The sequence below is a fragment of the Bombus huntii genome, chromosome 2, assembly GCF_024542735.1.
Source record: "Bombus huntii isolate Logan2020A chromosome 2, iyBomHunt1.1, whole genome shotgun sequence".
Taxonomy (NCBI): Eukaryota; Metazoa; Arthropoda; class Insecta; order Hymenoptera; family Apidae; genus Bombus; species Bombus huntii.
The window spans coordinates 21,293,359-21,318,807 of NC_066239.1; the positions used below are offsets into that span (position 1 = coordinate 21,293,359).

Below are 25,449 nucleotides of genomic sequence, written 5' to 3' on the forward strand. Positions count from 1 at the left end.
GATCGACCGGCAATTGCGAATTTTTACGTCACTGCGGAGGCCTTTACCTTTCGACCTTCTCAACGCAACGCAAACCAATATCTGCTTTTCGTCGTACATCAATTTCCCTAGCATCGGCTGTTCGGCCAAGTCGTCCTTCGTTCGTGAAACGAGAAGAAAGAGTCGAAAGGAAAGGGCTACTGCCCAACAATTACGACTCGTTACCATAGAAATTTGGCAATGGCAGAAGCGTAACGATATACTGCTATGTATGTTAAATTTATATTTAATACACTTTTCGGGGAAGAGGAGAAGAAAATAAACGGAGTTTTTCCATCGAAGATGAGAAATCTAGAAATTTCATTACTCAGCCGTTTAGTTAACTCGTTTCTGCCTAATATTTTCTGTAAAATGTAAGCTACGATGCTGCAATTGTTTAACTAATGTACCGAAAGTTTAACCCGTTTGTATTTTCACGGCAGTTGCATCGAATATGTAAATGGATCGGATGGATAATTAACAAACGATTACCTCGTCCTCCGTTACGATTTAATCGCGATATTCACACCTGGAATACCGCGGTTGAACCACAATAGATAATCATCGAAATGCCGAGCGTAGAGACGAGTCTGCGTTTTCCCGTGAATACGCCGAAATCTCCGTCTCCTTTCGCATAAATTAATATCAACGCCTGAAACCGAATAAGACAAACGGGCCAACTGTTTGAAATAACCTGACGTGTGTTCGAGTTGTTAATGTTTTGGAGCGCTCGGTTTGTACTGTGGCAGCCAGCTGTTCGAGTACTCGACTCCATACGCTGAAGATTCTTCGCAAATACAGGTTGAAGAGTCTTGTGCAAATCGGCCGACAGGATTATGAATTGAAATACGAGGGCCACTGGTCTCCGATAAAACTAGATCATGATATTCTCCAGAGGCATGGAGAAATTGCACGTTATACGGCGAATGCGAAAACCTTGTACGATTGATCGATCGTGCACGCTAAATGAATGGAAGACGGCAAGATTTAAGTGAATTAGGGTTGGTTCTCGTGACCTCGACAGAATTAGAAACAATTGCCGATTCTTGGCATCAATCTTATCAACGAATTCATAAAGACGAAGAAGTGGATAAAAATATTCCTAAGCATATATGTATGTGTGTGTGTGTGTATGTGTTTCTACCATCTTTAACGAAGTATTGCGATTAAATTGGAATTGGGACGAATCGAAATTTGTGTACGTGTCTTTCGTATCTTTCAGGTGTGTACAGCGTTTTCTAAGGAAAAAGGCGTTATACGATTCGAAAACTGCAATAAATTATGCATCTTTGAACAGAGCGTAAAACCTTTTTTACTTTCAGGAGTAGAAACTTCCGAAACTCTCGTATGCGAATAAATAAAGTTAAACGAATGTACCTCTTTTATCATTTTGACGTATCTATATTTTCTGATAGAAAAGAACTTAACGCGGAATAAATATAAGAAAGGGAATAAAACTAATTGGCTTGAATCCTTAAATTTGCAAGTCGAGTTGTTTATATATTCCATTGTGAAAAACATCGAATGAATAATTAATAACGTGATTTCGTTGTTTTTAAAAATCCATTTAAATGTATATTTAATATTTGTAGAACATTTTAATTAAGATATATTATACCAACGTCTCGTTAGTATAATTATTCCCGCATCATTGCGAAGTTTTTGCTTCGTGCGTGTTGACGTTACGATAAAAACTGACTTGTAAAAACGCACTTTCCATTCATGGGTGCATATTCAGTTTTTCACTTGTACGTTCTTTGTAACGCAATTTCGCTAATTTGGAATAAAAGGTGAAAGACATACGCTATTTTCAAAGAACATTTCGCGCCTACTGCAACGGAGTGCAACGAGTATTGGTCGCGAGCTAATCGAAGTCGACGGTCAGTGCTTCGTGCCGTTTTCAGTTTGGCGTCACAGTTAAATTCCGGACACTGTATACAACGTGCCTGTGATTTGTTACCTTCCTTGTTCGCGACATCGTTCGCTGGAAGAGAGAAAAATACGGCGTTCGTGTTCGATCGATTCGGACTCGTTCGTCGAACACTTGCATTTTCGTATCGCGTTACGCCTGCAGTCGAACGAAGCTCTGGTTTATCGAAACGGGAAGACGCAAAGTTTTCAAGAGCTTTTACAGCGACCGTAGCGAGACCTTCTTCGCTCGCTTCGGAGGGAACCGACTCTCTGATCGAAGGGGTGGCTTTTAAACGCGAAAACCGATTACATAACCCACGGCGCGTATGATTGCGCGCAACAATGCGGGAAAGGGATGGCTCGCATTAGGAATCTGGGGCTTTGATAAAACAGAAGCAAATCGCGACGGATCTCGTGCGCAATTTATTGCTAATACGCGCCACCAAGTGCCGTCATCGTGACGGATTAACGAGGCGCCGCGCCGTTGAAAATGCAAAAAGCTTTAATTTCAATGACTATAGGGTTGGTGTGGCGTACGAGCTGAATAATTACATGGTAGGAAGGGGAGGTCGGATCATCGTGATAACAATACTCGAACCTCGGCGTTACAGCGTGCTATTGTAATTACCTCTCGTGCCTCAAGTGCAACGTGCTATTTTCGTGAAAATACCGGGGCCCTGGCACGCTCTATGCACGATACACCGATATATTCCTCCGGCAACGCCCTACCCTCTTTTTTTTACCGACCACGCTAACTACGGCCTGCCGAGCATCTTCCATTAGTTGAATAATTGCCGGGGCAAAAGTGCTACGATGTGCGAACCTCTGTACTTTTCGATCGTTACCAAGGACGCGAGTATACATTTTGCGTTGATAACGCGTCACTCGGCAACCTGCGTCCAACTTTTTCCTTGGCTCGCGTATCCACGCATGAAGTACGCTTACGCTTACGTCGTACTTACGTCGTAAGCGGGGCATTTGGCCGATTGTTTGGTCGAACGAGAGTCCGAGTCGCACGGTCCTTTGATATACGATCGTGCCATATTCGAGCAACGAAATCGGGCAAGCTTCTACAAAACTTTAAAAACTGCACTGCGGTAAAATTTTACGAGCTGACGTATCGTTCGAACGAAAGGAGTTTATCAACAACCGCATGAGCGAGTATTTTCTGTGTATGGATTAAACGCATCGGTAAGACGGAACAGTTGGAAGATTTTCGACTTTGTGGATTAAAGTAATTCTTGACGGCCTATAAATTTCGATGGTGTTCGTTTACGAGCTTTGAAAAGGGTCAGTTGGCGTGGCTAAGAGGAACGGCAACGGGAAAAGCTTTTAACGATTGAGGATCAGTCGAGCATATCAGTTACAGTAACGGACTACATCGACGCGGCAGGCACGGGAGTGATACCTACAAAAGCATTGCTTAATCCTGTTTCGATAATCCTCTCACCGGCACGGCGCTGCTACGTTCGACCAAGTATCCCGACTAAACCACGAGAAATTCCCATCAATTCGAAAGTACCAAGTTTGAAATCAAAAGCGAAATTTAAGTAAATTATCTCGCGTTTTCTAATGTCTCGAACTTGAACGGCCGTAATTCAGCTTTAACTTTGCGCGTTAACCGAAATCAATCCTCTTAGACGATGCGTTCATCTTTCGAGCGAATTAATTGAATTCGAAGGTATCCTTTGTGAATAACGCTTGACGGGCAGGCACAGCGACGCGAACAGAAAATCTGCGTAGTTAACGGAGAAATTGCATTAACAAAAAAAAAAAAAACAAACAAACAAACAAACGTGCGTTTATGCTTCGAACTTTGTAAATATTCAAAACGAATGTTTCGTGGAAGATCATAGACTTTGCATCTCGCGCGTGACAAATGGAACGATAAAAGTTTCACGCGCGTGAACCGGACAAGGAAAAACGTTCTACTTGAGAAATACAGAGAGGAAAGATCAAAATGTTTGGAGGAAGCGAAATCGAAACGACACCGATTGCAAAGAAAGAGAGAGAGAGAGAGAGAGAGAGAGAGAGGCGCGATCGCGCAAAAGCGATCCGAAAATTGGTTCGAACGAGCACAACTTAAACAGGAGTTGGTTCGAAGGTTCGATTGATCGAATAGAGTGTGCGGAAAGGACGAAATGGCGTTAGGCGGGAAAGGATAAGAGGATGAGGGAAAAGCAGGTTGAAAGGAGACGGTTTGGCGGAGAAGCAGCTCCGATTATTGCGACACGTCTAGCGGCCAAGCAATTTCTGCGAAAGCATCGGTTAATCCGGTTTCGATAATCCTCTCATCGGCACCGGTAGATTCTAGTAGCTGTAGTTTCGGCTGGAAGCAACGAAGGAGGAAGATAAAAGAGAACGAGAGGCACGACACGTTGGCGGTGAGTTAAAGGCGCGGAGACAGAACGATTCGTGTAAAAGACAGAGAGGGAGAGCAGATTAACGAGCTATGCGGAGGATACGGGTGATATAAAGTTTCGTTAGTTCAATACGGTGGCGAATGATTTGGAATGTTGGCCGTGCGCCAACCTCTTTCCAGTCGGTTTAACTGAAATAAAGGATGTCATATTGAGAATTTGCCGAAAATAATGTTCCGACCGATAGTGATGGCGCGTTATTGTAAGCAGAGACCGGTTCCTGGGGGATCCTGGCCGCCCGGGGAACGTTATTTTGCGGGATTATCGCGAACGATAAAACTGCTCCGTCATCGCGGTCGGGAATAACGATCGGGGTTGTTAGTCGATCGCGGTCGAAAATAACCGCGAGCTTTTACCGGCCCTTCCATTAGGATTGTACTCGCGGTCGAACGAACGGTGTCTCGTGGAAATTTATCGTTCGGCTGTGATTAATCCGTCGCGAAAACATATTACGACCTGCTCGACCAAACCACCGACAAATGCTCGTCCGACTGCATTCCAGGTAAACGGATATTTTCTATTAATCGATCGATCCAGCGGAAATAGCGCGAGTCGCGGAGGAAATTGTTAGGCTCGTTGTCGCGGCAATGCATCCCGTTCTGCCTTTTATTTCGTCGACGACCAGACGAGTATTTTACTTTATTTCGCTTTATTTTATTATATACGCACAGAGTATAATTCGACTACGGTCTAATAAAACCGCGAAGCGATCGTTTCTCTTCTAATCTAGCGCTCGCCAATCTTCTGAAACTTTCCGTCGTATCTTGCTGACGCTTTACATCGACTAACCCTTTCATTACGTAAGACACACTATGTACCAAAGTTGGTTTCACGATTATGGTGCAAGTTGTGCAGGTAAGAAGACTTCTCGAATTTCGAAACGATAATAAACTCTGTAATGCCCTTATCCAACGTTACGAAGCGTACACGGCAATTTACGCAACAAATAAAACCAATCGGAATTCTCTAAACCGCACAATGCATTCGAAGCGAGTTGTAGCGAGCGGATCTTATTAGAGTACGAATATTTCCACGGCCTTTCGAAAAGTTAGCCGAGTACTTGGAGCGGGCATCTCGGCATTATCATGGTCCTTTGTGCGAATGGCTCTTGTTGAACAGTTCCGTCCAAGTTCCCTTGTGACCACTGCGGAATCGTTGGCTACGGAGTGCCTCGTAACATAGAACGCGCTGGGCTGTCCAGTTTCATGCTTGAGAAGACATTTTGATCGTGCATGCCCATTGAACGTGGCCAACCAGCGCCTTATCTCCCCGTTAATAAGATATTGGCCGCTGAAATATTCACACCTCGTTCGAGTACCGCTTAAACGAAAACAATGTATCCGTTTTACGAACGGAACGGTTCGTTCCTTGATTCTCAAATATCTCTTAATCCCGAAGCGACGAAAAGTTTTTCCAGGCCGTTCACCACCTACGAAATCAAATTTCCATCGAACGCGTTCAAACAGCCGTTGGTAAGAAATTTGCTCGCGCGTTTTCGCGCCGGAATTTCTATCGGAAGTACGCGAACTTGCGATTTTGCCACGTCAAATTTAGGGTAAAGCTTTAATTTGTAGAAAGTACGTCGACCCGAGTAGTAGACGGCAAGGGTCGAGATTTCTAAATCGTTAGCTTTCGTTTCGGCTTAGCCGAAAATTTCTCGAAACTTTTTCTCAGTTATCTGTAGCCCGCGAGAAGGCAGCAATTTCGCCAATCTGTAATAAAGCGGTTCGCCTACACTTTCCTCGAAATGGATTCTCCCGACTCGGCGCGATGAGCCATAATCTTGTCTCGCTTAGTCTTATTAAGAATTTTTTCTGCTTACGCTCTCGAAAATAAATTTTTTTTATCGGCTAGTTAATTTGCATGAGTTTATGACAGTTTATGACATAAACTCTGCGATTCGAGCCGACGACGGAGCGCCTTGCGCCAAACGACCAAGCGATTTTCTTGCCACGGGATTTCGAGTTCATCTCGAGGCAATTACCGCGAAATCCAGATCGAAGCACCCCTCCCTCCCCCCGCGTAAAACGGACGGGACGATTTCTCTGTGGACGATGCGATGATCAGAGTTCGGCTCGATTTCCGTGGCCGCAAGCCGTTGCAGGGACGCGCGAAAGCTATCGGTCGGTGGATCCGAACGCAATCAATTTCTATCGGTAATGGCGTGGACGGAAGATTATTATCGGAGAGAGGAGTGTTCGTGTCGGTGATAGAAGGGCAGGGCATAGTACGTGAGTCGTGTCGTGACACGGAGGATATGGCGCGTAACATATGGGAATCATAGGTTCTGAAACCGTAGGAGCGGCTCGAACGGTTTCGATCGCAATGGTCGCAACGCGATGCAACGCGACGCGACGAAGCGTTGCTAATAATACATGCGTCGCGTCGATCGCACGCTTATCCTACTCAGTTAAGTCATACTCGATACCGCCCCGCCGGTTCTGTGCATGTCCGTCGGGTGAACGTCCTCGTAGACCAAGTCCGGCGTTATTGTCCTTCCGAACACCGGTCACGACCTTCAACCGCAATGGAAATCGCTTTGCGACGTTGAACCTTCTGGCTCGCGTGGGACGCGGAGCGCTAGCCTTCGTTATCGATCGCCAACTCTCTTTTCACGTACCGGAATAATTTATCTACGCCTCTGGCTGATGTTCCAGTCTCCAGTCACGTCGTGACTCTGACACGACGGTCTCTCTGTATTTCCAGATGAAACGAGGCTACGTAGCGAATCGAACGATTTCACGCGCGCTTCGCCTTCAGGAATTTTGGCCTCGCCCTTTCGTAGCAGCTTCGTTGATAAATTGCGAGCAAAGTCGTTTTGATCGGTGAAACGATAGCCCTGCACAATTACGAATATCGAGCTTTCTTCGCTCGCTGAAACTCTTAGGCTAACTTCTTAGTTACGACAACGATCTCGATTTCTCAGTTTTTACGGACGATGAATTATCACACTCGAGGAAAGAATTGTCTGTTCGTCGTGACATTCGTTGCTTTCGTCAAAGTTGCCACGCGCGTAAAATTCGCAACGAAAGTTACGTTTCTAATCTCAACGAATTGCGAAGAAACAAAATTCGGAATACGGCATAAAATTAGGCGAAAGGCAAATAGGAAGACAAGCGAGGCGAAAATATCGTTTCTTAAAAAGCGAATAAAACGCTGGAGCGGGAGGTTTTAAAGCCATGGAATCAAGTTGATTAGATCGTCGGGATTTCGGTGTATCAACGTCGAGGAGAATTCTATTCTTGCCGGAGCGTCGATTTACTATCCACTTCCACTTGTTAGCCTTTTTTGCGAGCCACTGGGAGCACCGGTGATTCAATTGCGGCCGAAGTCGCGGTCGAGTTAGGTATCCAGGGCCTCTTCGATTTATTTCCTGTCGTAGCTCCGAGGCCAAATAAACATCGACTGAAGATCGACGGTTTGGGTAGATATTAATTCGTCGAATTGGACGAACCTCGGAGATTCTGGCCAAACCCAGTTACGGAATTATCGGAACAAACGTTCTCCATATTTAAATTTTGTCGTTTTGAACTTGCCTCGAAAGAATATCTATGTTTCGTCGATCGAAGTAAGTCGGAGAAAAAATTTCGGATCGAAAGCCGCCTAAAAAGAGCAAACGTTTGTCGAAACGGACATCTTTCGCGGTAAGCGGCATCGGTGACGAACGAATCGATACGCTAACAGGCAGGCCCGTCGAGCTTTCAGCGTAATCGATCGATTTCTTCGCGTACGAACGTCGATGAATTCCCTACGAGACAGCTACCAAAGAACGGATCGATTATTCCTCAAGGAGCGAATTCTCGAGGTGTCGCTACTGCCACGTAAACTGTCTTCTGTACCGATACTCGCCCCCTTGTTCCTTCGGTCCAGTCAAAGTTCCCGGAGGAGAAGCAATATGCCGTTGAAGGGTCACCGCGATCCTTAACGCTTAAGGCTTCTTCAGAGGAAGCCAAGATCTCTCGCTGATGTCAAATTTCGCTCGAACGATCGCCGGTCGTCCTTGTTCGGATAGCGCGCAACTTATCGGCCGGTTCGATGGTTCTTCGAAGAACGACGAAATCTTTGACGCAGCGACGGTAGCTCGCGCTTAGAAATCTTCGTCGGTGCGTTTACCGTTTCTCGAGTCTTTTAATTTAATCCAGGAAAGATTTTTACGTCTTCGAGGAGCGAACAAAGCAATTCCCTCGAGCGTAAGCTGACGCTGTACGAAGCAATTTGCGTCTCGGCCGAATAAGAAGCAACTCTGTTTACAGTGAAAACGTATTTGTTCGAGAATGTACGACCCTCTTAAGGCAGCGTCGTTGAAAATTGAACACGGAAGCGAGAACCAGGGGTTGGTCAGCAAATCATGACTGACCAAAGAGAATTCGAGAAACTCGAGGAATCCCCGTAGCCGTTCTCGCTTCTCTTCCTCCGTCGTGGATGAACCGTCGCGCGAATAAACCTGTTATTCCTTGCTGCAAAATGCCACGGGAATAACAAGACCGCACCAGTGAGGCGATTACCACTGTCGATGTTTGTGTACCGTGTACCGTCCTGTCAACGGTCAACCGTCTACCAACGAAATTGCAGTCTCTGGAGCAAAAGTCAACGATCACTCTATCGGGAAAATAGCAAAATCTGAATTCTATTTGCTGCTACGCTCTTCCTAACACGAATATTTTTCGCATCGTTCGAGCGACATAATTCTGGCTGTAGCAGGCTCATCGTTTTCGTGTAACATCGTTTTCCGGTGGATTATTTTACCGCGATAAGTTTTTATCGTTTTATCGTTATACGTAGCAGGTGCAGCGAGAGTTTTACGGAGCTTCCGTAAATTGTTTGCGAGAACGTTGTATCGCAGATATTGCGGTGCATTTAACAGTCGAAGGACACGCTACCGGAGAGGAAGCGAAGGTGCCCGAGTTGGCAGGACGACCCTAAAGTTGGTCAGCAAACCAAGGAAATCCGGAGCTCGAGCTTGTCAGATAATCCAAACTCTACATCGAACGCTCAAGAAACGTACTCCTCCTAGCGCATCCGTAATCTTAGGTCTCTGTGTGACAATTGTACGATGAATTACGGCAACGGACAAACTCGCTAGAAACCTAATGTCAACTGCAGAAACCAACGCGAAATATTCGCAGGAGTAGCAGCAACGAAATATTCCCTACGGCGTGGAGCGGCAGCGGCGGCGACGCCGGCAAAATCCACCTGTTTATTCATAGCCAAGTGCGAAACGTTCGCTGCCGCTGCGAATATTTTAGGTTGGTCTGGGGGCTCCTTAATTCTATTTCAGCTTTGTTTCATATTTCGTCCTCCCTCTTTACGTGCTCGAAATCTACGCGTAACGAGCCACACGGAATAGAATACGTTCCGATAATTTCTCTCGATACGAAAAAAGAAGCAAACTGAGGTGTGCTAATCTAATCTATCGTCGTGGAATACGTGCTGCCGTTACGAATATCTCGCGTTGTTTCTGCGACTCGTTCAAGCAAACGAAGCAAGCAGAAGAGCAAGGAGGATAAAGCAAAACTTATTAACTTAAGATTCCGTAGCGGCTGTCCGAAGGGAAGGTTCGTCCGTTTGATCAAATTTATGTACATCGTAATGCTCGCAGAACACGAGACGTCCCATCAAAACGATTCGATAGACGATACGCTTTTCCGAGTAAGTAGACGCATTCCGAAGTAGGCGGCCTTTCGTTGATTGTACGCGACGCGAATTCCTTCGAAGGGAATTCCGACTTATGTAGAGTCGATCCGATCGGTATTCCCTCGGTCAAGTGCTGCTTTCGAGAAACAGTATCGGATATATCGTATCGAGAGATCTTCGTTCGCCGTTATTGGATTTTATTCGACGGACCAACCTTCTCCCTGTGTCTAACAATAAGATTGAATTTGAGCACTCCAGGGCAAAAACAAGCGTTTCCCTTCAACCGTTTCTTTTTGCTATTTAAGAGAAACATCCAGACCACTATTCTTCGTTAACGTCACTTTACCCGACTTCGATCCTCGTATCGTGTCTGTAAATCTAATAGGATCATCGAGTCATCGAAGGGATTGCCACGCGTAATAATCGAAACATCTATTCACTGGTTACGTGGTATAGTTGGTGGCGTTACTCTCGACAAGTAAGTTTGAAATTTACATTCTACGATATTTTAGACACGGAAGGATCACGAAACACTGTAACCGAGTCTCGCGAGCTTGGTCTCGAGTTGCCGCTGTACGCCTAAAAATATCTTTCATAATTTCTAACGTATCGTGGGAAATCTTGGGAGATGGAGCGATTTGCACTACCGACGATATATTTTAAATATATGGCTAGATATAAAATAAAAGAACGTAAGATCTCTCGCTAAGATTGATCGTATCTCTCAGGTCAATTAATTTTCCTCAGAATTTTTTTCTAATTTCCCTCGCTCGTATATCCTCGTTCATCTTCCCCACCTAACTCTTCTTCATTTCCTTCGTCAAAACTAAACAGATGCCTTTCGGTTTATATGCACGTGCCCATCGGTTTAACCAGTAAAACCAATAAAGAGTTCGTTCTGATCGCAGAGCCGGTCACTGAGATCGCCGGAGCTCCAGATCTCTTCATCAACAAGTACAGCACGATAAACCTCACATGCCTGGTCAAATATGCTCCCGAGCCACCGTCCACGATCGTTTGGAGTCACGATCACGAAGTAAGTACTCGCAACGTTTTCCTCTTATGCCCGCCAAAAGCAGAAGACACCGAAGGGTTTTCAAGTTTTCGCGCGCTAACAGAGAACAGCTATTCTCGCGATAAGCAACTAACGTCGTTGTTTGTAACATTAAAGAGGGGTCGAAGGAATACGTGTACATTGTACACGCGGTTCATTGTTATCCTACGATATCGATTATCGCTGCAGTCAATAGCGTTCCTACGAGCCCCGTTATTTACGAAGCCTGCTAACAAGCTCGCGATTGTTCCTGGACAACGATGCGTAGAGGGGCAGCGTGTAAATAAAGACGATTCGAACGTAAATTATTCGTGACTGAGATAAAGCTGCCGTTGATCGAGAATCGAGGCTCGTCGTTCGCTACTAGGAATTTATTAGGAAGAGGCCGTCGTATTTCTCCTCTGCTCTTCGGTCAGCGTATTATAAACGACCGAAAGAACGATAGTCGATCAAAGAGGAATAAACAAACGCGACGAGAGTGGATCGAAACTCGCGTTCTATTTTCGTTTTCAGTTAGTTTGCGTAAATCGTTCTTCTGTTTCGTTCGCCAACTTCGTTGAAAATACGAAGAAGAGAAGAGGCTGAGAAACGAAGAGAAGAAAATATGGAAGCGAAAAGTAGGCTCGAGGAGCCGTTTCGTAGGTAGTCGGCATCTCGGCGTAGGCTGGAAACGTGTTTTAAAGGCATTTATTCCGCAACGCATTTCGCCACTCGAAAGAGACACTTCCTGTCACCACTTGTTCCCTCGTCTGCAACGCCAAGTAGCTTTATTCGGTGGTAGTCACGTTACGAGGTGGATAATGCGACGCGCTGTCCGTCTTCTTTGTTTCGCAGGCGATTACCTTCGACACACCGAGGGGTGGTATCAGCTTGGTCACGGAGAGAGGACCCGTGACTTCCAGCCGTTTGCTCATTCAGAGAGCGATCGAGGCAGACGCAGGCCTGTACACCTGTTCGCCGAGTAACACCCATTCCAGCAGCGTGCACATTCACATCGTCAATGGTAAACGAAAACATCGTTCTTTGTTTTAATCGTGCCACTAATTCGATTAAGTGCAATCGTACAAACTCTCGTACAAACAGTACCGACGTTTGGTCGCGCTATATAAAACAATATGTCGTGTCATTTATCAGTTCTCTTATGGTATGTCGTCTTTCCTATTCCGTGGCCATATTCTTCTAGAATTCTTATTATTTTCAACTTTCGACAAAGTCGTTTCGATACGCGCCCAAAACGAAGCGAGTAAGAAGCTACGAGAGGCACTGATCTGGGTAAAAAAAAAAGACCGATAATCGTTGATTGGTCCCGAGGCAGCCTCGTGGATTAGTTTCGCATCGTCTGTACGTAACTTTAGAATATAACGCAATGGCCCTCGAATAAGGCCACTCGAAGCCGTTGCCGAACCTAAACCCCGTTGACACATTTATGGTTCTGGCTATTGGCGATACGATATTCTTTGATATTCGTCCACCTCGACACGAGCATCTCCTCTGTAAACAAGTTATCGCCAACAAGTATAACCGTTTGGTACTTTTATTTTATTTATTCATTTATTTATTTATTTATTTTGGTACTTTTATAAAGAACGCGAATGTTTCCAATTTCGTTGTACGCTGTTTATTTGAAAGATATTAAAGACGAAGGTAGTCGGTCGAGGTAATTACTCAAATCGTTTGTCGCAACACCACATTACGGAGCTATACGATATTTTCTTTCAATTTTTCCTGCTGTTAGTCGCCGAAATCACTTTGCATAACATTAACCCAAATAGCACAGCGACGCCCTAAATTAAATATCTCTGTGTTTTAGTTTTCGAGATGCAGGCCGACGTTGTTACGATAACCCATTATCTTGATTCGTTTTATTCTCGATGGCGGAGGTGTGCGTGCAAAACTGGGTACAAACGAGTTTCGTAAACCGCGTAATCAAAATGAAATCTTCGGTCGCGTACATGCCGGGGTTCTCTCGCGCCACATCGCAGGGAAGGAACCGGGAAACTTGCCGGGAAGAGTTTGTTGCGAACGAGCGCAACGCGTTACAACCAGTTTCAGAAGTTCCCAAAATTTCATTTACGCATCACTCAGACATATTAGAAGACGCTGTTCGCGTACAATTACATTTAATTGCTTAAAGCGAGTGGAGATGTTCGTCTAGCTGAGCATGGCGTGGCGTCGAGTCGCGTCGAGTCGCGTCGAGTCGCGTCGATCGATCGAAAAGTCGTCTTTTTCTCGAGAACGCGACAGTTTCGCCGTGAATGTTGTTTCCAATGTAATTCATTACGGTTGGCAAAATGGAAACTACCTTTTTACATCGCACCGTAAATTTCGGTTTGTTGCAGAGCATCCAGCGGCAATGCATCACGGCAGCGGCGGCGGAGTGGCTGCGACCTTACTTACCCTCGTTCTACTTCTTTTCATGATCATTTAGCCGGTGCTTGGTTTTCATGGAAGGGTTTAACTGCGGCGTAAATTGCGTGTTAGCGAGCCGCGGCGATCGAGTTCGTCTTCGTTCAAAACGACAAACCGACGTCGACTTCGTCTAACTCGTCTAAGCGTCGTCGTCTGCATTATCGATCGTAAGAACATATTTCCGAATAAGTTACATTCTTCCTTTGTCCCTTGAGAGAACACCTTTATGAAAATACTCGATATTTTAGTTGTGTTTCTTGTTTCCTAGTTCAACGTTATACCGTAATGTCCAGCGACATGCAACCTAATCTAAGTGATTTCTTTTTGATATTGCGACAAATACTAGCGAATTTTTCCAACTCTCCCTTCTATTCTCTCGCTGTCTTTCTTACGATTTCGCGCGGCAATCACCCTCGACGATTTTCGTACACGTTTAACGCCAGACCGGTACGGATTCGACAGATGAGTTTCCATTGTATCGAGTCTTCTGTCTTTAGTCCGTCTCCTTTAGTCTTTCCATCAAGTAGATACGTCGTACTCGCGGCAGGAAATCTTTCCTGCCTTCTTCGGCGTTAGCTTGAAACGCGTTCGCTCGAATCGGTTGCGCATGTATGTTAAAGAACGTATGGTACGATAATACGTTTCTACGAGTTAAATTGTTCGTAGCACTATAGAAAATCGCCTCGTTCTCAGTTGTTATCGAATCGTTAAAAACATTTTGCGAACCGATTAAATCTCTTTAACGAGCCTCCGCGATGATTTTCTGCGTAATTTTACGATCGAATGGGCAATCGAGTTACGATAGCGCAACTGCTATCGAGACTGGATATAATTAAAGAAAAAACTCGTTCGAAATGTTGCCACGGCGTCCAATGATAAACTCGCTTCAGTCCCGTGTCGTGGAAACTTTCGTCTTGTTTTCGTCTATACGTTTCTATACGTTTACCTCGAAAAGGATATTGCTATCCTGGCAAACTTGTTACATACTATTCCTGTCATCGGGAAATACAATCAACGCCAGACGGAAGAGCGTATAGTCTTCCGCGTCTGTCGCGAATAATCGACTTACGAGTGTGAACGAAAATTCATTTAGAAACAGGAACTACTATAAGCATGTTGCATATCAGAGAGAACGTTTTAGGAAAGTTTCGAACGAGACGTTTATAGATCGTCGAAGAATTTACGTACACCCGATAGAAACGAGAGACTCTAAGGGAATCTAAGAAAGAAGATAGAGATGAAAGGATATTGGAACGTAAGTACATATATATATGCGTAAATACGTATCGCGTAAGTGCAACGACGTTTTCGAGATTTTCCGTGTCACGACAGTCGTATCGCGTGAACGTTTTAAATGGTCTTGATTTAGAAACGATGTGATTCGACGTTGTTTTCATTGCCAGATCGTAAATCAGTCCAAGAGCGCGCAAACGCTTTGTCACGCAACTTTTTTCCTTTATTCGCGCGATAAAAGTTTGTTTTCGTGGAATCGCATCGTAGAAATCCACAAATACGTTGCAACGATGCGCGCGCCAGTTTCTTTCGAAGGTATTACGAATATAAAGGCCAGTCATTCCGTCGCAACTCAGCGCACGGACAATTGTGCCAGAAATTTGAATACGAGTTTTATTTCGGAAATAAAAGACTGGATCAGCGGTAGAGGTCGAGTGCACCGATGCGCAGCACTGGTTAAAGAAAGGGAGTGTTGCCAGGAATTAAGAAAAGAAACGCTGAAACAGTTTACCCAAAAGCTCTGCGGGGCTATTCGTACCGACTACTTAATTTTATTCTTTTATAGGGAGAAACCTCTAAACCATTCTCATTAAAGCTTATTTCCGGAATAAAGTTATTACGTACCATTCCCGCGGATATTTTTGTGCGGATGCTCGAATAAAAGCGTGCATACGAAGCGAGCAAATTGCGTTATGGCGGATTAAATTTAGAATTTGTTACATGTTTGTATTGCCTACCGTACACATACATTTGTTTGCGGCAATGTAAATATTCGTTGTATCGATCAGTGTAACTAGCATCGCGTTCGCACAATGTATAATAATCTTTGTTGCTTTTGTGATGTTCTTTTTTGTTATGCCTAAGGGACCACGAGAGTTAAGTAAATATAGATGGTCCAATTATTCTCATCAAGTTAGTGTTTGAAAACGAAAGGCCGGGTGTTTGCGTGAGCAGAAACATCTTCTGGATTACGTATATTACGTACGTAACAAAGAAAACGCGTTTGTTGCCAAGAAATCGTACCAGCGATTCGTCGAGTTCTGTGTAAGCCTACCTCTCTGTGTTATACTTATTATCCCAGAGTGATATCTTTCCTCCTCGAAGTAGGTTTTCGGCGACAAAGATACCCTGTTCGATTTATGGCTATCGTTTATGCGAAATACCCATGAGAATGGGTTAAAATCTTCCGTTTCTTTACCAGTCTCCCAACAGCGAAAACTCAGAATCCATAGGAGAAAGGCTCACTTTAGTTAGCATGTATTTGCCACATGAACGTAATCTCTGGAGAAGTTTTTGTTCGACGACGAGAAGAAGCGATGCGCGATCGGAAATCTGGGATAATGGGGCTATCTAGTAGAAAAATTGAAATCGCAAAAATCAACGAGACTCCGTTGTTATCGTATGCGGATGTCGTTACGAGCATTAAATCGTTGTAACATAAAAAACGCGACCGTAGTAACACGTTGAAAGGAGGATTGTAGAAAATGATCAATTTTTGTATAGCTCAGGCACTAAAAATATTTATAGAACATCGTTCTACCGGTTTTAAAGGAATTATACAAGCACAATTTTTTCCCGGCAACACGATGGAAAAGCTGTAAAGAAAAGGAAGTTGCAGTATGAAACGAACAGGCCGAAAAATTGATAACCGTTAACTTGAAACGATGATAACTTTGTATAGAACGATATGCTATAAAGGAAGAACCGAAAAATCTCCATTTGTATCAGTTGGTAGGACTTGTTGGCAGCAGACGCGTAAAACGGAATGTAAACTTTCGCGTAAAGCGTAAAGGTTTTTGACCGAATCACAGCGAACACGTAAACTTCATCGTATATTTCACGTTATATGTATATTTACTCGTAACGCAGTACCGTTAGTTGTAAGCGTTTTTACGAAGCTGGAAGAGCGACAAGAGTATCTATCTAAACGTATTGTTAGTCGTTAAAACGGATGTTGATCCGACATTTAACGTGGTTAGTCGACGGTTATAATAACTAGCCATTACGTCTTCTTCGTTTAAGAGATTTTTTACAAATGTACATAGTTAAGGACCTCGAACTTTATAGCGACGATTCTTATTCTCTCGTTGTAGCAATTTATTAAATTAAAAAGGAAATCTGATCCGTTCGATGTTATTTCTGAAAACTATTACAACGAATGACAACGTACATACCATATCCAATTCCACGTTTAAAGTCTAGCACGGGGTAATATTCCCTAAACGAGCATCGGATTTTTATTCTTCTAACGCTGAGATTCTTTAGAAATGCATGACATTTAAATCGACGACGATACTTCCTCTCCCTTCCATCTAACGACGAATCGAAAATAAGATAAAATATCTTTGCGAAAAAATTTTCATCGGTCTGAATACGTTCGTGATAAGTTCAGGGTTTTTGTCTTTTGAAAATATTCACACGTTTAAATAAACGCACACGAAATGTATCGGAAAGTTGTTCGGAAAATTTCTTGTGCTTTTTACGGTAGATACATCTTGCTATCGTTGTTATGCAATTGCCGAGGTTACAAGAATGTTATGAATTCTAAATATGAATGCTAAATTCAAAAAGACGTTGCCGTGTTTTCACATGGACGTTAAGTGTATCGATTAAAGAGAAACGTTCGAAATTGATGGATAAAAAATGTCATTGGACGAAACAACGATGTATCTTACGCATCGACGAAGGATAGTCAAACAGTCCGGCAATATATGTGGCAACAAGTTTCCGAATACCCGATTATGTTCCTATTTCGAACGTATAACTAAACGTCTGAAATTTCGACGAATTACGGTCGATGTATTTACATAAAAACTCATCAAAAGATCCTTAAATTTCTTTCCCTGGATCGATGGTTGCGACGCGTTGAAAACGAGGGGCTAACGAATTAAACAAAGTTAAATTAAAGCACGGCTGAAGCGAGGCAAAAGGCGAATTACAAAGAGCTAAATTATCGAGAGTTGGCCGGTTTTTACCACAAAACCGTTCAATTATATTTGGTGGAAGAGCCGGTGCGACGTGGAACGGCCGCGAAACAGCCCTTTCATTCCAGAACCCTTTTCTTTTCTCGTTTTAAGTAACCGTCGACGTCACATTTTCAAGGAGTCGTTTTAATTAATCCACCAGCGGACCGACGCTAATTACCCCTCTTTGCAGCGAGACTTTTTCGCGCGTTCTTCGCTTTGTAACATCAACCGGTCACCCTCTTCAATCTTCCGTTAGATTTCACCTGCCGTAGGCGTGCCGCACGACGCCCCCTTTCTTCCTTTTCTCGCGCCATTTTTCTGTTTCCACTCTGTCCCCTTCCTCCTACTAAGTATACACTTTTTGTTCACGGTTTAATGACGCGAGAAAATACGCCGAGACCGACTCGCTGCAATTCGACGGTTCCTTGATATTCCGCGATCCCTCTTCGATCAAGCAGTTCTTAGCCAGAAAAGATCTGTCCCAAACTAGGACGATATCCGTGCGAAACGAAAGCGTCGCACTCTCATTTGTTTAAAAGCAGCCAGAAAAATTTTGATAATTTACGATTTAAGCGGTAAAAAATTCTACTTTCGCTATCATTCTACTCGCTACTATTCTACGAGAAAGATGTGGAAAGTTTTAATCGACTCGGTCAAAAAGTTTTTATATCTTCTTCCGAAAAAAGAATTTATTATCAACGTTAGAACGCCGTAGATGTACGGGGATTTTTTTATCGAAATTTTCTGCAGTATCGCGTCTCGGTTAGACAATACGAGTTGAGGATAAAAGAACGGACGACATTATCATCTAGTCTACTTAATTATCCTTTCAAGCCGGGATATCAGCTTCATCGTCGGCGTGAAAACGACCGCGAGGAGGATATAATTTTTAATTACTTCTCTCGGGTAAACGCAGCGAGATTTTGGAAAATTAATCGCAACTCTCGTTCAATTGCTCGGCTGTCGGCGGTTGCATTTTAATAAACGTTTCAAATATTTGCATTATCTTACGTTTTTATCAAGTCGCAGACTCGAGGTTTCCATTTTTTGAGCTGTACATTCGCTGTAGATCGAAGATGAATAAAATTTAATTAAAAAGTTAAAGGAACTTTGCTGCAACAAATAGAGCTACGATGAAAAGAAGTTCTAATTGGAAGAAGAATAGATCGTGTCCGACGCAATTATTTTCCGGCATTCTCTCATTTCCGTCAGTCGGAGAAGAGACCGTGTTTCCTTGTTTGGCCATGAATTAATTGCTATTTAATGGCCTCGATGGGCGGCTGGTTTCGTTCGCAGCGAATCGCCAGCAATAAACCGTGGTTGTTCCGAGAAACAACGTTAATTGCGTAAACGAAAGGACAACGTCGAGGAAGAAGATTAGTCGATTGTTATTTAAATCAGGTTTCCGAGTTTTCCTTCGGCTCGAACGCGTGCTATCGCAGTTAAAGTCCAGCTGCTAGTTTTACCGGAGCGTCGCTCATTTCGATCGATATGAAAACCGGCGCTTATCAGCGTACTCGTCGAGTCCGGTGATAAACGGCAGATCGAACATCGGTCGGCCGATCGATCCAGCCAGTTACTCTGGGGTTGATACAATGGGTCAATCAGTAGACGTATACATACGTAGACGTATACAGACGTCTACGGCTATTTGTATGTCCGCATGCGGCCTAACGTTCGCGTTCAATGGACACGTCGCGTCGTATCCGCGTTCCACTCCGGCGCGGCTTTGTGGCAGAAGTATCCCTCGCGAGTGGACACGTCCGATCATTACTTACCAATCGTGACCCCGGTTGAAATTCTATCGCTCCAATTAGCGAGCGACGCGCATCCAGCGTCTCCCCTGCCACTGAACCGTCGCGTCGTTCAGGATCGATGCCAACTCGGAGGACGATTCTACCCAATAGGTGGGCACCGATTTCTGTTTGATCGTCAAATTTAATGTCTCGCTGGATGCCCACCAGCGATCCCGTAAGCTTTCCACAGAGGTTCTGAGATTTTTATTTTTCACGCACGTTAAGAAGAACGACATTCCGATTATTTGGAGTATTACTTTAAATATTAATTTTAGCGATTACGATCGACAACGTGATTTTGATAATGCGTTGTTGGTATTTTAACGTAGCGATATACGGATAAGAGAAGGAACGAGAGAAAGAAACATCGAAATATCATTTTCTGCGGTAAACGACGCAAAGAAATTACGAAACAACATCCTTTTCCCCGCGTGACTATCCACGGAGGAGTGTGAATAGCTTACGGCAGACGACCGTGTCAGCGAATAGAACGCAACGAGATAAACAAAATCCGATACGAACGTTGACAAATTCGCATCTTAATAAAACTGGATCGAGCGAATAAGCTTTCGTCCCTTGGAATCGTTAACGAGCTGCACGGAGAACTGCGCAGGCAGAGTTCAAACACGAAATTAGCGTTAACAATCTTTCGTGTATCTCAAAAGGACGGAGCGAGTTAGAAACAAAGGGGTTGGACAGAATTTCGTTTAGCCACGAAATTAGGCACGACCAATCGGATTACAGTTGGGCCGACAAACGCGACTCGTTATCGAGCCGAGTTCCTCGACCTTTCCCTAACTCGCGATTACGGTATTTGACGCTGGTGGGACGATAAATTAAGTCGAAAATTGAATTACAGCATTGCGCGACTTCTTATTCGCCGGTTCTTTTCCGACGACACGCGATCGCTGCGTTTACCGCGATTCCGATTGTCGGGGTGGCGCTCGTTAATGGGAGATAGCGTGCTAAAGAATTATCTTTTTCGCGCGTTTGATACTGCGTGACATTTCGAGCCCTTAGACAAACATTAAACGCGAATAATAAAAGAGGAAGGAAAAATTATGTCGTCGTTTTGTTGAGAAAATAAGAAAATTACTCGTGCGAAACGTAACGAATTATTTGTTTAAGATACCGTTCTACTTACTCGAACGCGAAACGTTGAAGCGTTTGATACAAACGAGGAGGCATATGTGAAACATTTGATCTTTTTCACGGTGAAACGAAATATCGTACATGTAAGCTGTGAATTTAATTTGCCTACGGAAACGCTAAACACGGTTAACATTCACACGCGAAAGTATCGTTAATCGTACTATGCGCGTAACCAAAGTACGATTACATTTTTTCTCCGTAAAAACGTATGTACGTTCTGTTCAACGTGATTCTGGTCTTAGGTTATTTCGTACGCGTAAGTTGTAAATTTTTGTTAAACATTTTGTGCGCGTAAATGGACGACGAGGTAAAAAATTAAAATTAAAAACGAGAAAGGATCGCTATGCTCGCCGTGTCACTACTTCAGTCGATTCCTCGACTTCGCTGATCTGTGACAGCCGGTACTCGACTGGTCTATCTTCGCTGAAACGGCAAGGATGGATAAAGCGAATGTTCGACGTAGCCCGTGGTGCTGCAAGTCCATAATCTAAATGATCGAACGCGTCTTCGGGTATCCGGCAGCAGAGTGAAAACGAACACGCTGCGCCAGGGATAAATTCCATGGAACCTGGTTAGCGTGCCAGTTAGCGGAGCTCTCGACGAACTCGAAAAGAGACAGAATCGTCTCCGGTTGTACGTGGCTAACTTTCCTGACTAACTTTTACCAGCCGGCTAGAATGGATTTGTAAAGTTCAATTTAATTCGACGAGCAGATTTATGTAGACCGATGCGTTCCCGTTACGCTCGAACTGCTGCTCGCTTCTTAATTACGTCTCCGGATACGGTGGCGCCGCTTTACGATTCGCATTTATCACGGGACCTCGTAAGATTCTCGCTGAAAATATACTACCGAGAAACAAGAGAATGCTCACCGTCGTTCGTTAAGACATCTAATTTTATACGCCTCTTAGTTTGCCGTATCGCGCCGTTATTTATTTTTCTTCGAGCCGGTCAGAGCGGAATAAAAGAAAAAAGTGGGCCGGTGGCAAAATATTCGCGCAATTAATAGGTGATCGTTTCCCATTCTCGTTTTTCTAACCTGCCATTTTTCCTCGCGCTTTTTCGTCGCACTGCTCGCATCGTTCGATCCCGTTCCCGCAAAAACTCGCCGGTTTTTCAGTCGCTATTCTTCAGCGGTCAAACGAACAGCGTGCCTCGGCGTAGTTTCACCTGTCCCTTCCTGGTTCTCCCTTTTTTCGCAAGATTTATTTGCTCCGGGGAAGAAGCAGGTTCGCGCGAAGCCAGTTCGTCTAACGGAAAGACAGGAGAAACCGTGTAGAAAGCCCGGTGTTAGATTTTCGCCGTGGAACGAAATAATTGCGAGGCGCGAATGGCGTGGCGTTTAACTTTAATTTACGTTGGATCGTCAACACGGTGCTATCCGTTTCGTTTTAACGAACGTCGGCAGCTTTGCTCGCTGTTCGTTATAATTACAGCCATGATCGCCGCGCTTTTTCCAGCTTCTCGATCTCCCTCTGGGATTTATCAAGAAAAACGCGATTCGCGAAAAATAGAGGACAATAGCGTGAGATGGAGGCGGTGCAGGTGGGCGTTTAATTACCACACCGTCAGCAGACTGTTTGCGAGCCAAGGATAACCGTAATCGTCGATTTCAACGAATAAAAGTAACAACCTAGACCATTCGGGGTTAGAAGTACGCCCAGGGGCGTAATCCTGCCTTGTTCCTCGCTCTTTCGGAAACACGTCATTACGTTTTTGCGTCAGAGAACGGGCTGACTCGTTTGGGAAGAAGCAGTCGACCGATTTCCACTCGACGGCCCGCGAAAATGATTCGACCTAATAATTATCGACCGTGCGATAATAAGCTCTTTTCTTTCGACGATTTGCGCTCTGTCGATTCCGGCCATCTCCTGGTTCGCCAACACGCGGCAAAAAATCCAAAAATAACATGTTTTTCTGATTTAACGTTTCGGTTAGCGACGTTTCAATTGATTTCAATTTAAAACAAATATTTTGCAATTGCGCGAGAATCAATCATCGTGAAATGGGACGTTTACAGAGAATCAGTTCGGTGAAAATGATATATATACATATATATATATATATATATATATGTATATTTGTACAGAGAAACACATTATTTTCAAAGAAATAGTTTTTGATTTTTCCATTTGATTCCTCTTTAACGAATCGGTACAAAACTCGACCGAATAAAATTGACGTATGGAAACTAATGGTTATTTCTTCGACGATGGAAAGTGTGAAAAACTCTGCCACGAAATACACGTATGATATTGTTTCGAACGAATGACAAGCTCGTATCGGATCGAACGCAAACGTCACGTCCAATTAAGGATTGCGCAAAATATTTCCAACGATAAATAACCCGTTCAATTTGCCTTTGATCAAAGGCGGAAATTTAATACGAATTTTCTCTTCCTATTTATAAGATATATCGACGAGAAAATGTCTCGGTCGAGCCACAATTCTCCGGTGCAGATAACGGATTCGTGAAAGAGGTTCCTGCTCCTCGTCCACGATCGATGCAGACTACTCGCTTCTTGTTTCGTCCTTCGCGTCACACGTTTCGCTAATTTGTTTATTTTATTCGGCCGAAAACTGGGTCGCTTTCCCCACGAAAAGACGAGAAAGCGTCGGTAAAAAATTTTAATCGAGGTGACGCAAGCAGTTAGCCGGTTGAATAAAAAATGCAGCGGTTAATTAAAAATGTAAAAAGATGGGACACGCGCTTTAATATCGTCTATAACGAAATCCGAGGCTCGCGTAGCCTGCCAAAAAAGAAGCAAATTAAGACAAAAATTAGATTCGAATATTCATTAGCGTTACGTTAGCTCCGCTCTGCGCGTTATTTCAAAAGGATTATCAACGGCGCGTCACGCGCCGCATAAAAATACCGTTCTGGCCCAACGTGCCGCTAATTTTGCGATTGTCACTTATCATTCAACGTCTCTTTTTTCATTGCGCCGCGCTCCACCGTACGAATCGCGAAGAACGACTATTTTGAAAAATCCCACCGTTCCATTCCACTTTCAATATTGGCTTTTCAGTCGGAACGCGTTTCAAAATTTGCATAACATTCGGGTGTTTTACTTGGAACAATCGCACAGCGTTATTTCTGAGAATAAATCTGTAAAAGCGATTATAAACTTCCGAAACGCGAAACATTCCACGTACTCGATATCGTTTGCGGAGCTTTGTTTCAAACGGTTTTAAAATAATAGAATTATTTCGGAAGCAAGTGGGAAAGAACGCGATAGATGGAGATATACATCACGGTAACGGCATCGATCTGCGCTTTACGGACGTTAGCTTTTCCGAGACGACGATTGCCTAATATTTTTCAGCTGATGAAGTAAACGATATTAAAAGTATCGGGATAGCGATTAACGTTGATATTTCCGAGTGGAAATTCCCGAATAGAATTTCGATGGAAGAAAGCTGGACAAATTTATAAATTAAACTTGCGGTTGTAACATCCAATGTCGCGTTATACCATCGCCGTTCCAAGAATGAAATAAGCGTAAGGGTGGCCGACTTATCGCGACAAGATGTAGTTTTTTTTCTTTAGCGAACGGTCAGCCCCGGTTTCTCAGACCCGGTGGGGCAAAGTTCACCCTCGACCCGTGTCATCCCTCGAAATCGGCACGCTTTTCGGTTACGCGTCCCTTCGACCAAGCGAAATCGTTTCTCGTTCGATACATCATCCCGGGACCCGCTCCGCCCAGTAACCGAACCGATATCGCTTCCTCGGAAACGAATTCGACCCTCCGTTCGTAGACGAAAGACACGTAAGTATCAGTGAGATCGAGCGAGATAACTTTTCATCGAAGCTTCGTTCCATCCTTTCCAGGAAGGTTAATCGCATTTACCGCGGAGGCCGGACGGCTTCTTCGTTCCCCGAATACCAGAGAAATTTGGCCCCTTTACCGGCGCGATAGTTTCCCAAATTCTTTCGGATGGCTCGACTAGATTCGAATCGACAATCTCGAATTTTTTTCTCCGGAAACTTTCCTCGAGCGTAAGTAATCGTCCCTCTCGCGGTTCCATTTTTTCCTCCGGCACGGTCGTTTCGTCCCGTTTGGTGCGGGCCGTGCTTTCAAATTTATCGCGAATGTAGCTGACGCGTATATGTCGCGAGCAAAAGGCAGGCCGCTTTCTGAACGTCGCCACGTGAAAATGGCGCGCGGTAAACGGTGTAAATGGGAGTGCGCGCGATATGAAATTTGTGCCGTGTTCCGTGGATTACACAAACTCGGTTTTCGTTAATGTGTCACTCACGACACTCAGATGCGCGGTAATGTCTTTTGGAAACGAGCGTTTCCTGTCGCTTTAAAAAGATTCTCCGCATTCCATCGCAAAGATTAATGCATAATTCTCGACTATCAATTTCGCGAAATGCGTCACTTCTCGTTATGTTCTTGTACGTCGTTATGGGATCGGACAATTTCAATTAATCTGTACCTACGCGAAACAGAATCTCGATAACGCCAGCAGCGGAAAGACGTAATTCAAACGACCAAATTTTTCGATTTACCTATTTCATGCGCGACTGTTCGTTTTTAATATTTCGTATTATGTCTTCTCGATTTGATACGAACGCGTTGAAAAGGTAATAAAAGTCAGGGAAAACCAGCCAAAAGAGGTTTCATTGAAAACGCCGACGAGCCCTACTAATTTATACATTTTCGATAAATTACGTTACGCGCAATGATACGTTACACAACGAACGTTATCTATGTATCGTAGTGGTTGAGTAAAAGCAGAAAGATTACCGCTCTATCGGCCAAGAGGACGCTGCTTGATCGAGTTCGAACGTCCTTTTCATAAAACGGCTATTAAATCGTTGTAGCCTGATTCGTACAAGTTACCTTGTA

General features: G+C 44.1%; 2 protein-coding genes across 3 annotated transcripts in view; both read left to right on the forward strand.

The window, feature by feature from the left end:
* LOC126878312 (zwei Ig domain protein zig-8-like) overlaps positions 1–16,801 on the forward strand; it is a 58,912-nt gene extending 42,111 nt beyond the window's left edge. For both annotated transcript variants that reach the window (XM_050640977.1, XM_050640976.1), the window contains exons 5-7: positions 10,892–11,019; positions 11,872–12,040; positions 13,377–16,801. In XM_050640977.1, coding sequence (XP_050496934.1) covers positions 10,892–11,019; positions 11,872–12,040; positions 13,377–13,465 — 386 coding nt within the window. In that variant the 3' untranslated portion in view covers positions 13,466–16,801. The remainder of the gene's footprint in view (positions 1–10,891; positions 11,020–11,871; positions 12,041–13,376) is intronic.
* Positions 13,476–25,449, forward strand: part of LOC126878311 (A disintegrin and metalloproteinase with thrombospondin motifs 7-like) — a 140,573-nt gene continuing 128,599 nt past the window's right edge. The window contains exon 1 of the mRNA XM_050640966.1: positions 13,476–13,613. The gene's annotated coding sequence lies outside the window, so the exon portion shown is untranslated. The remainder of the gene's footprint in view (positions 13,614–25,449) is intronic.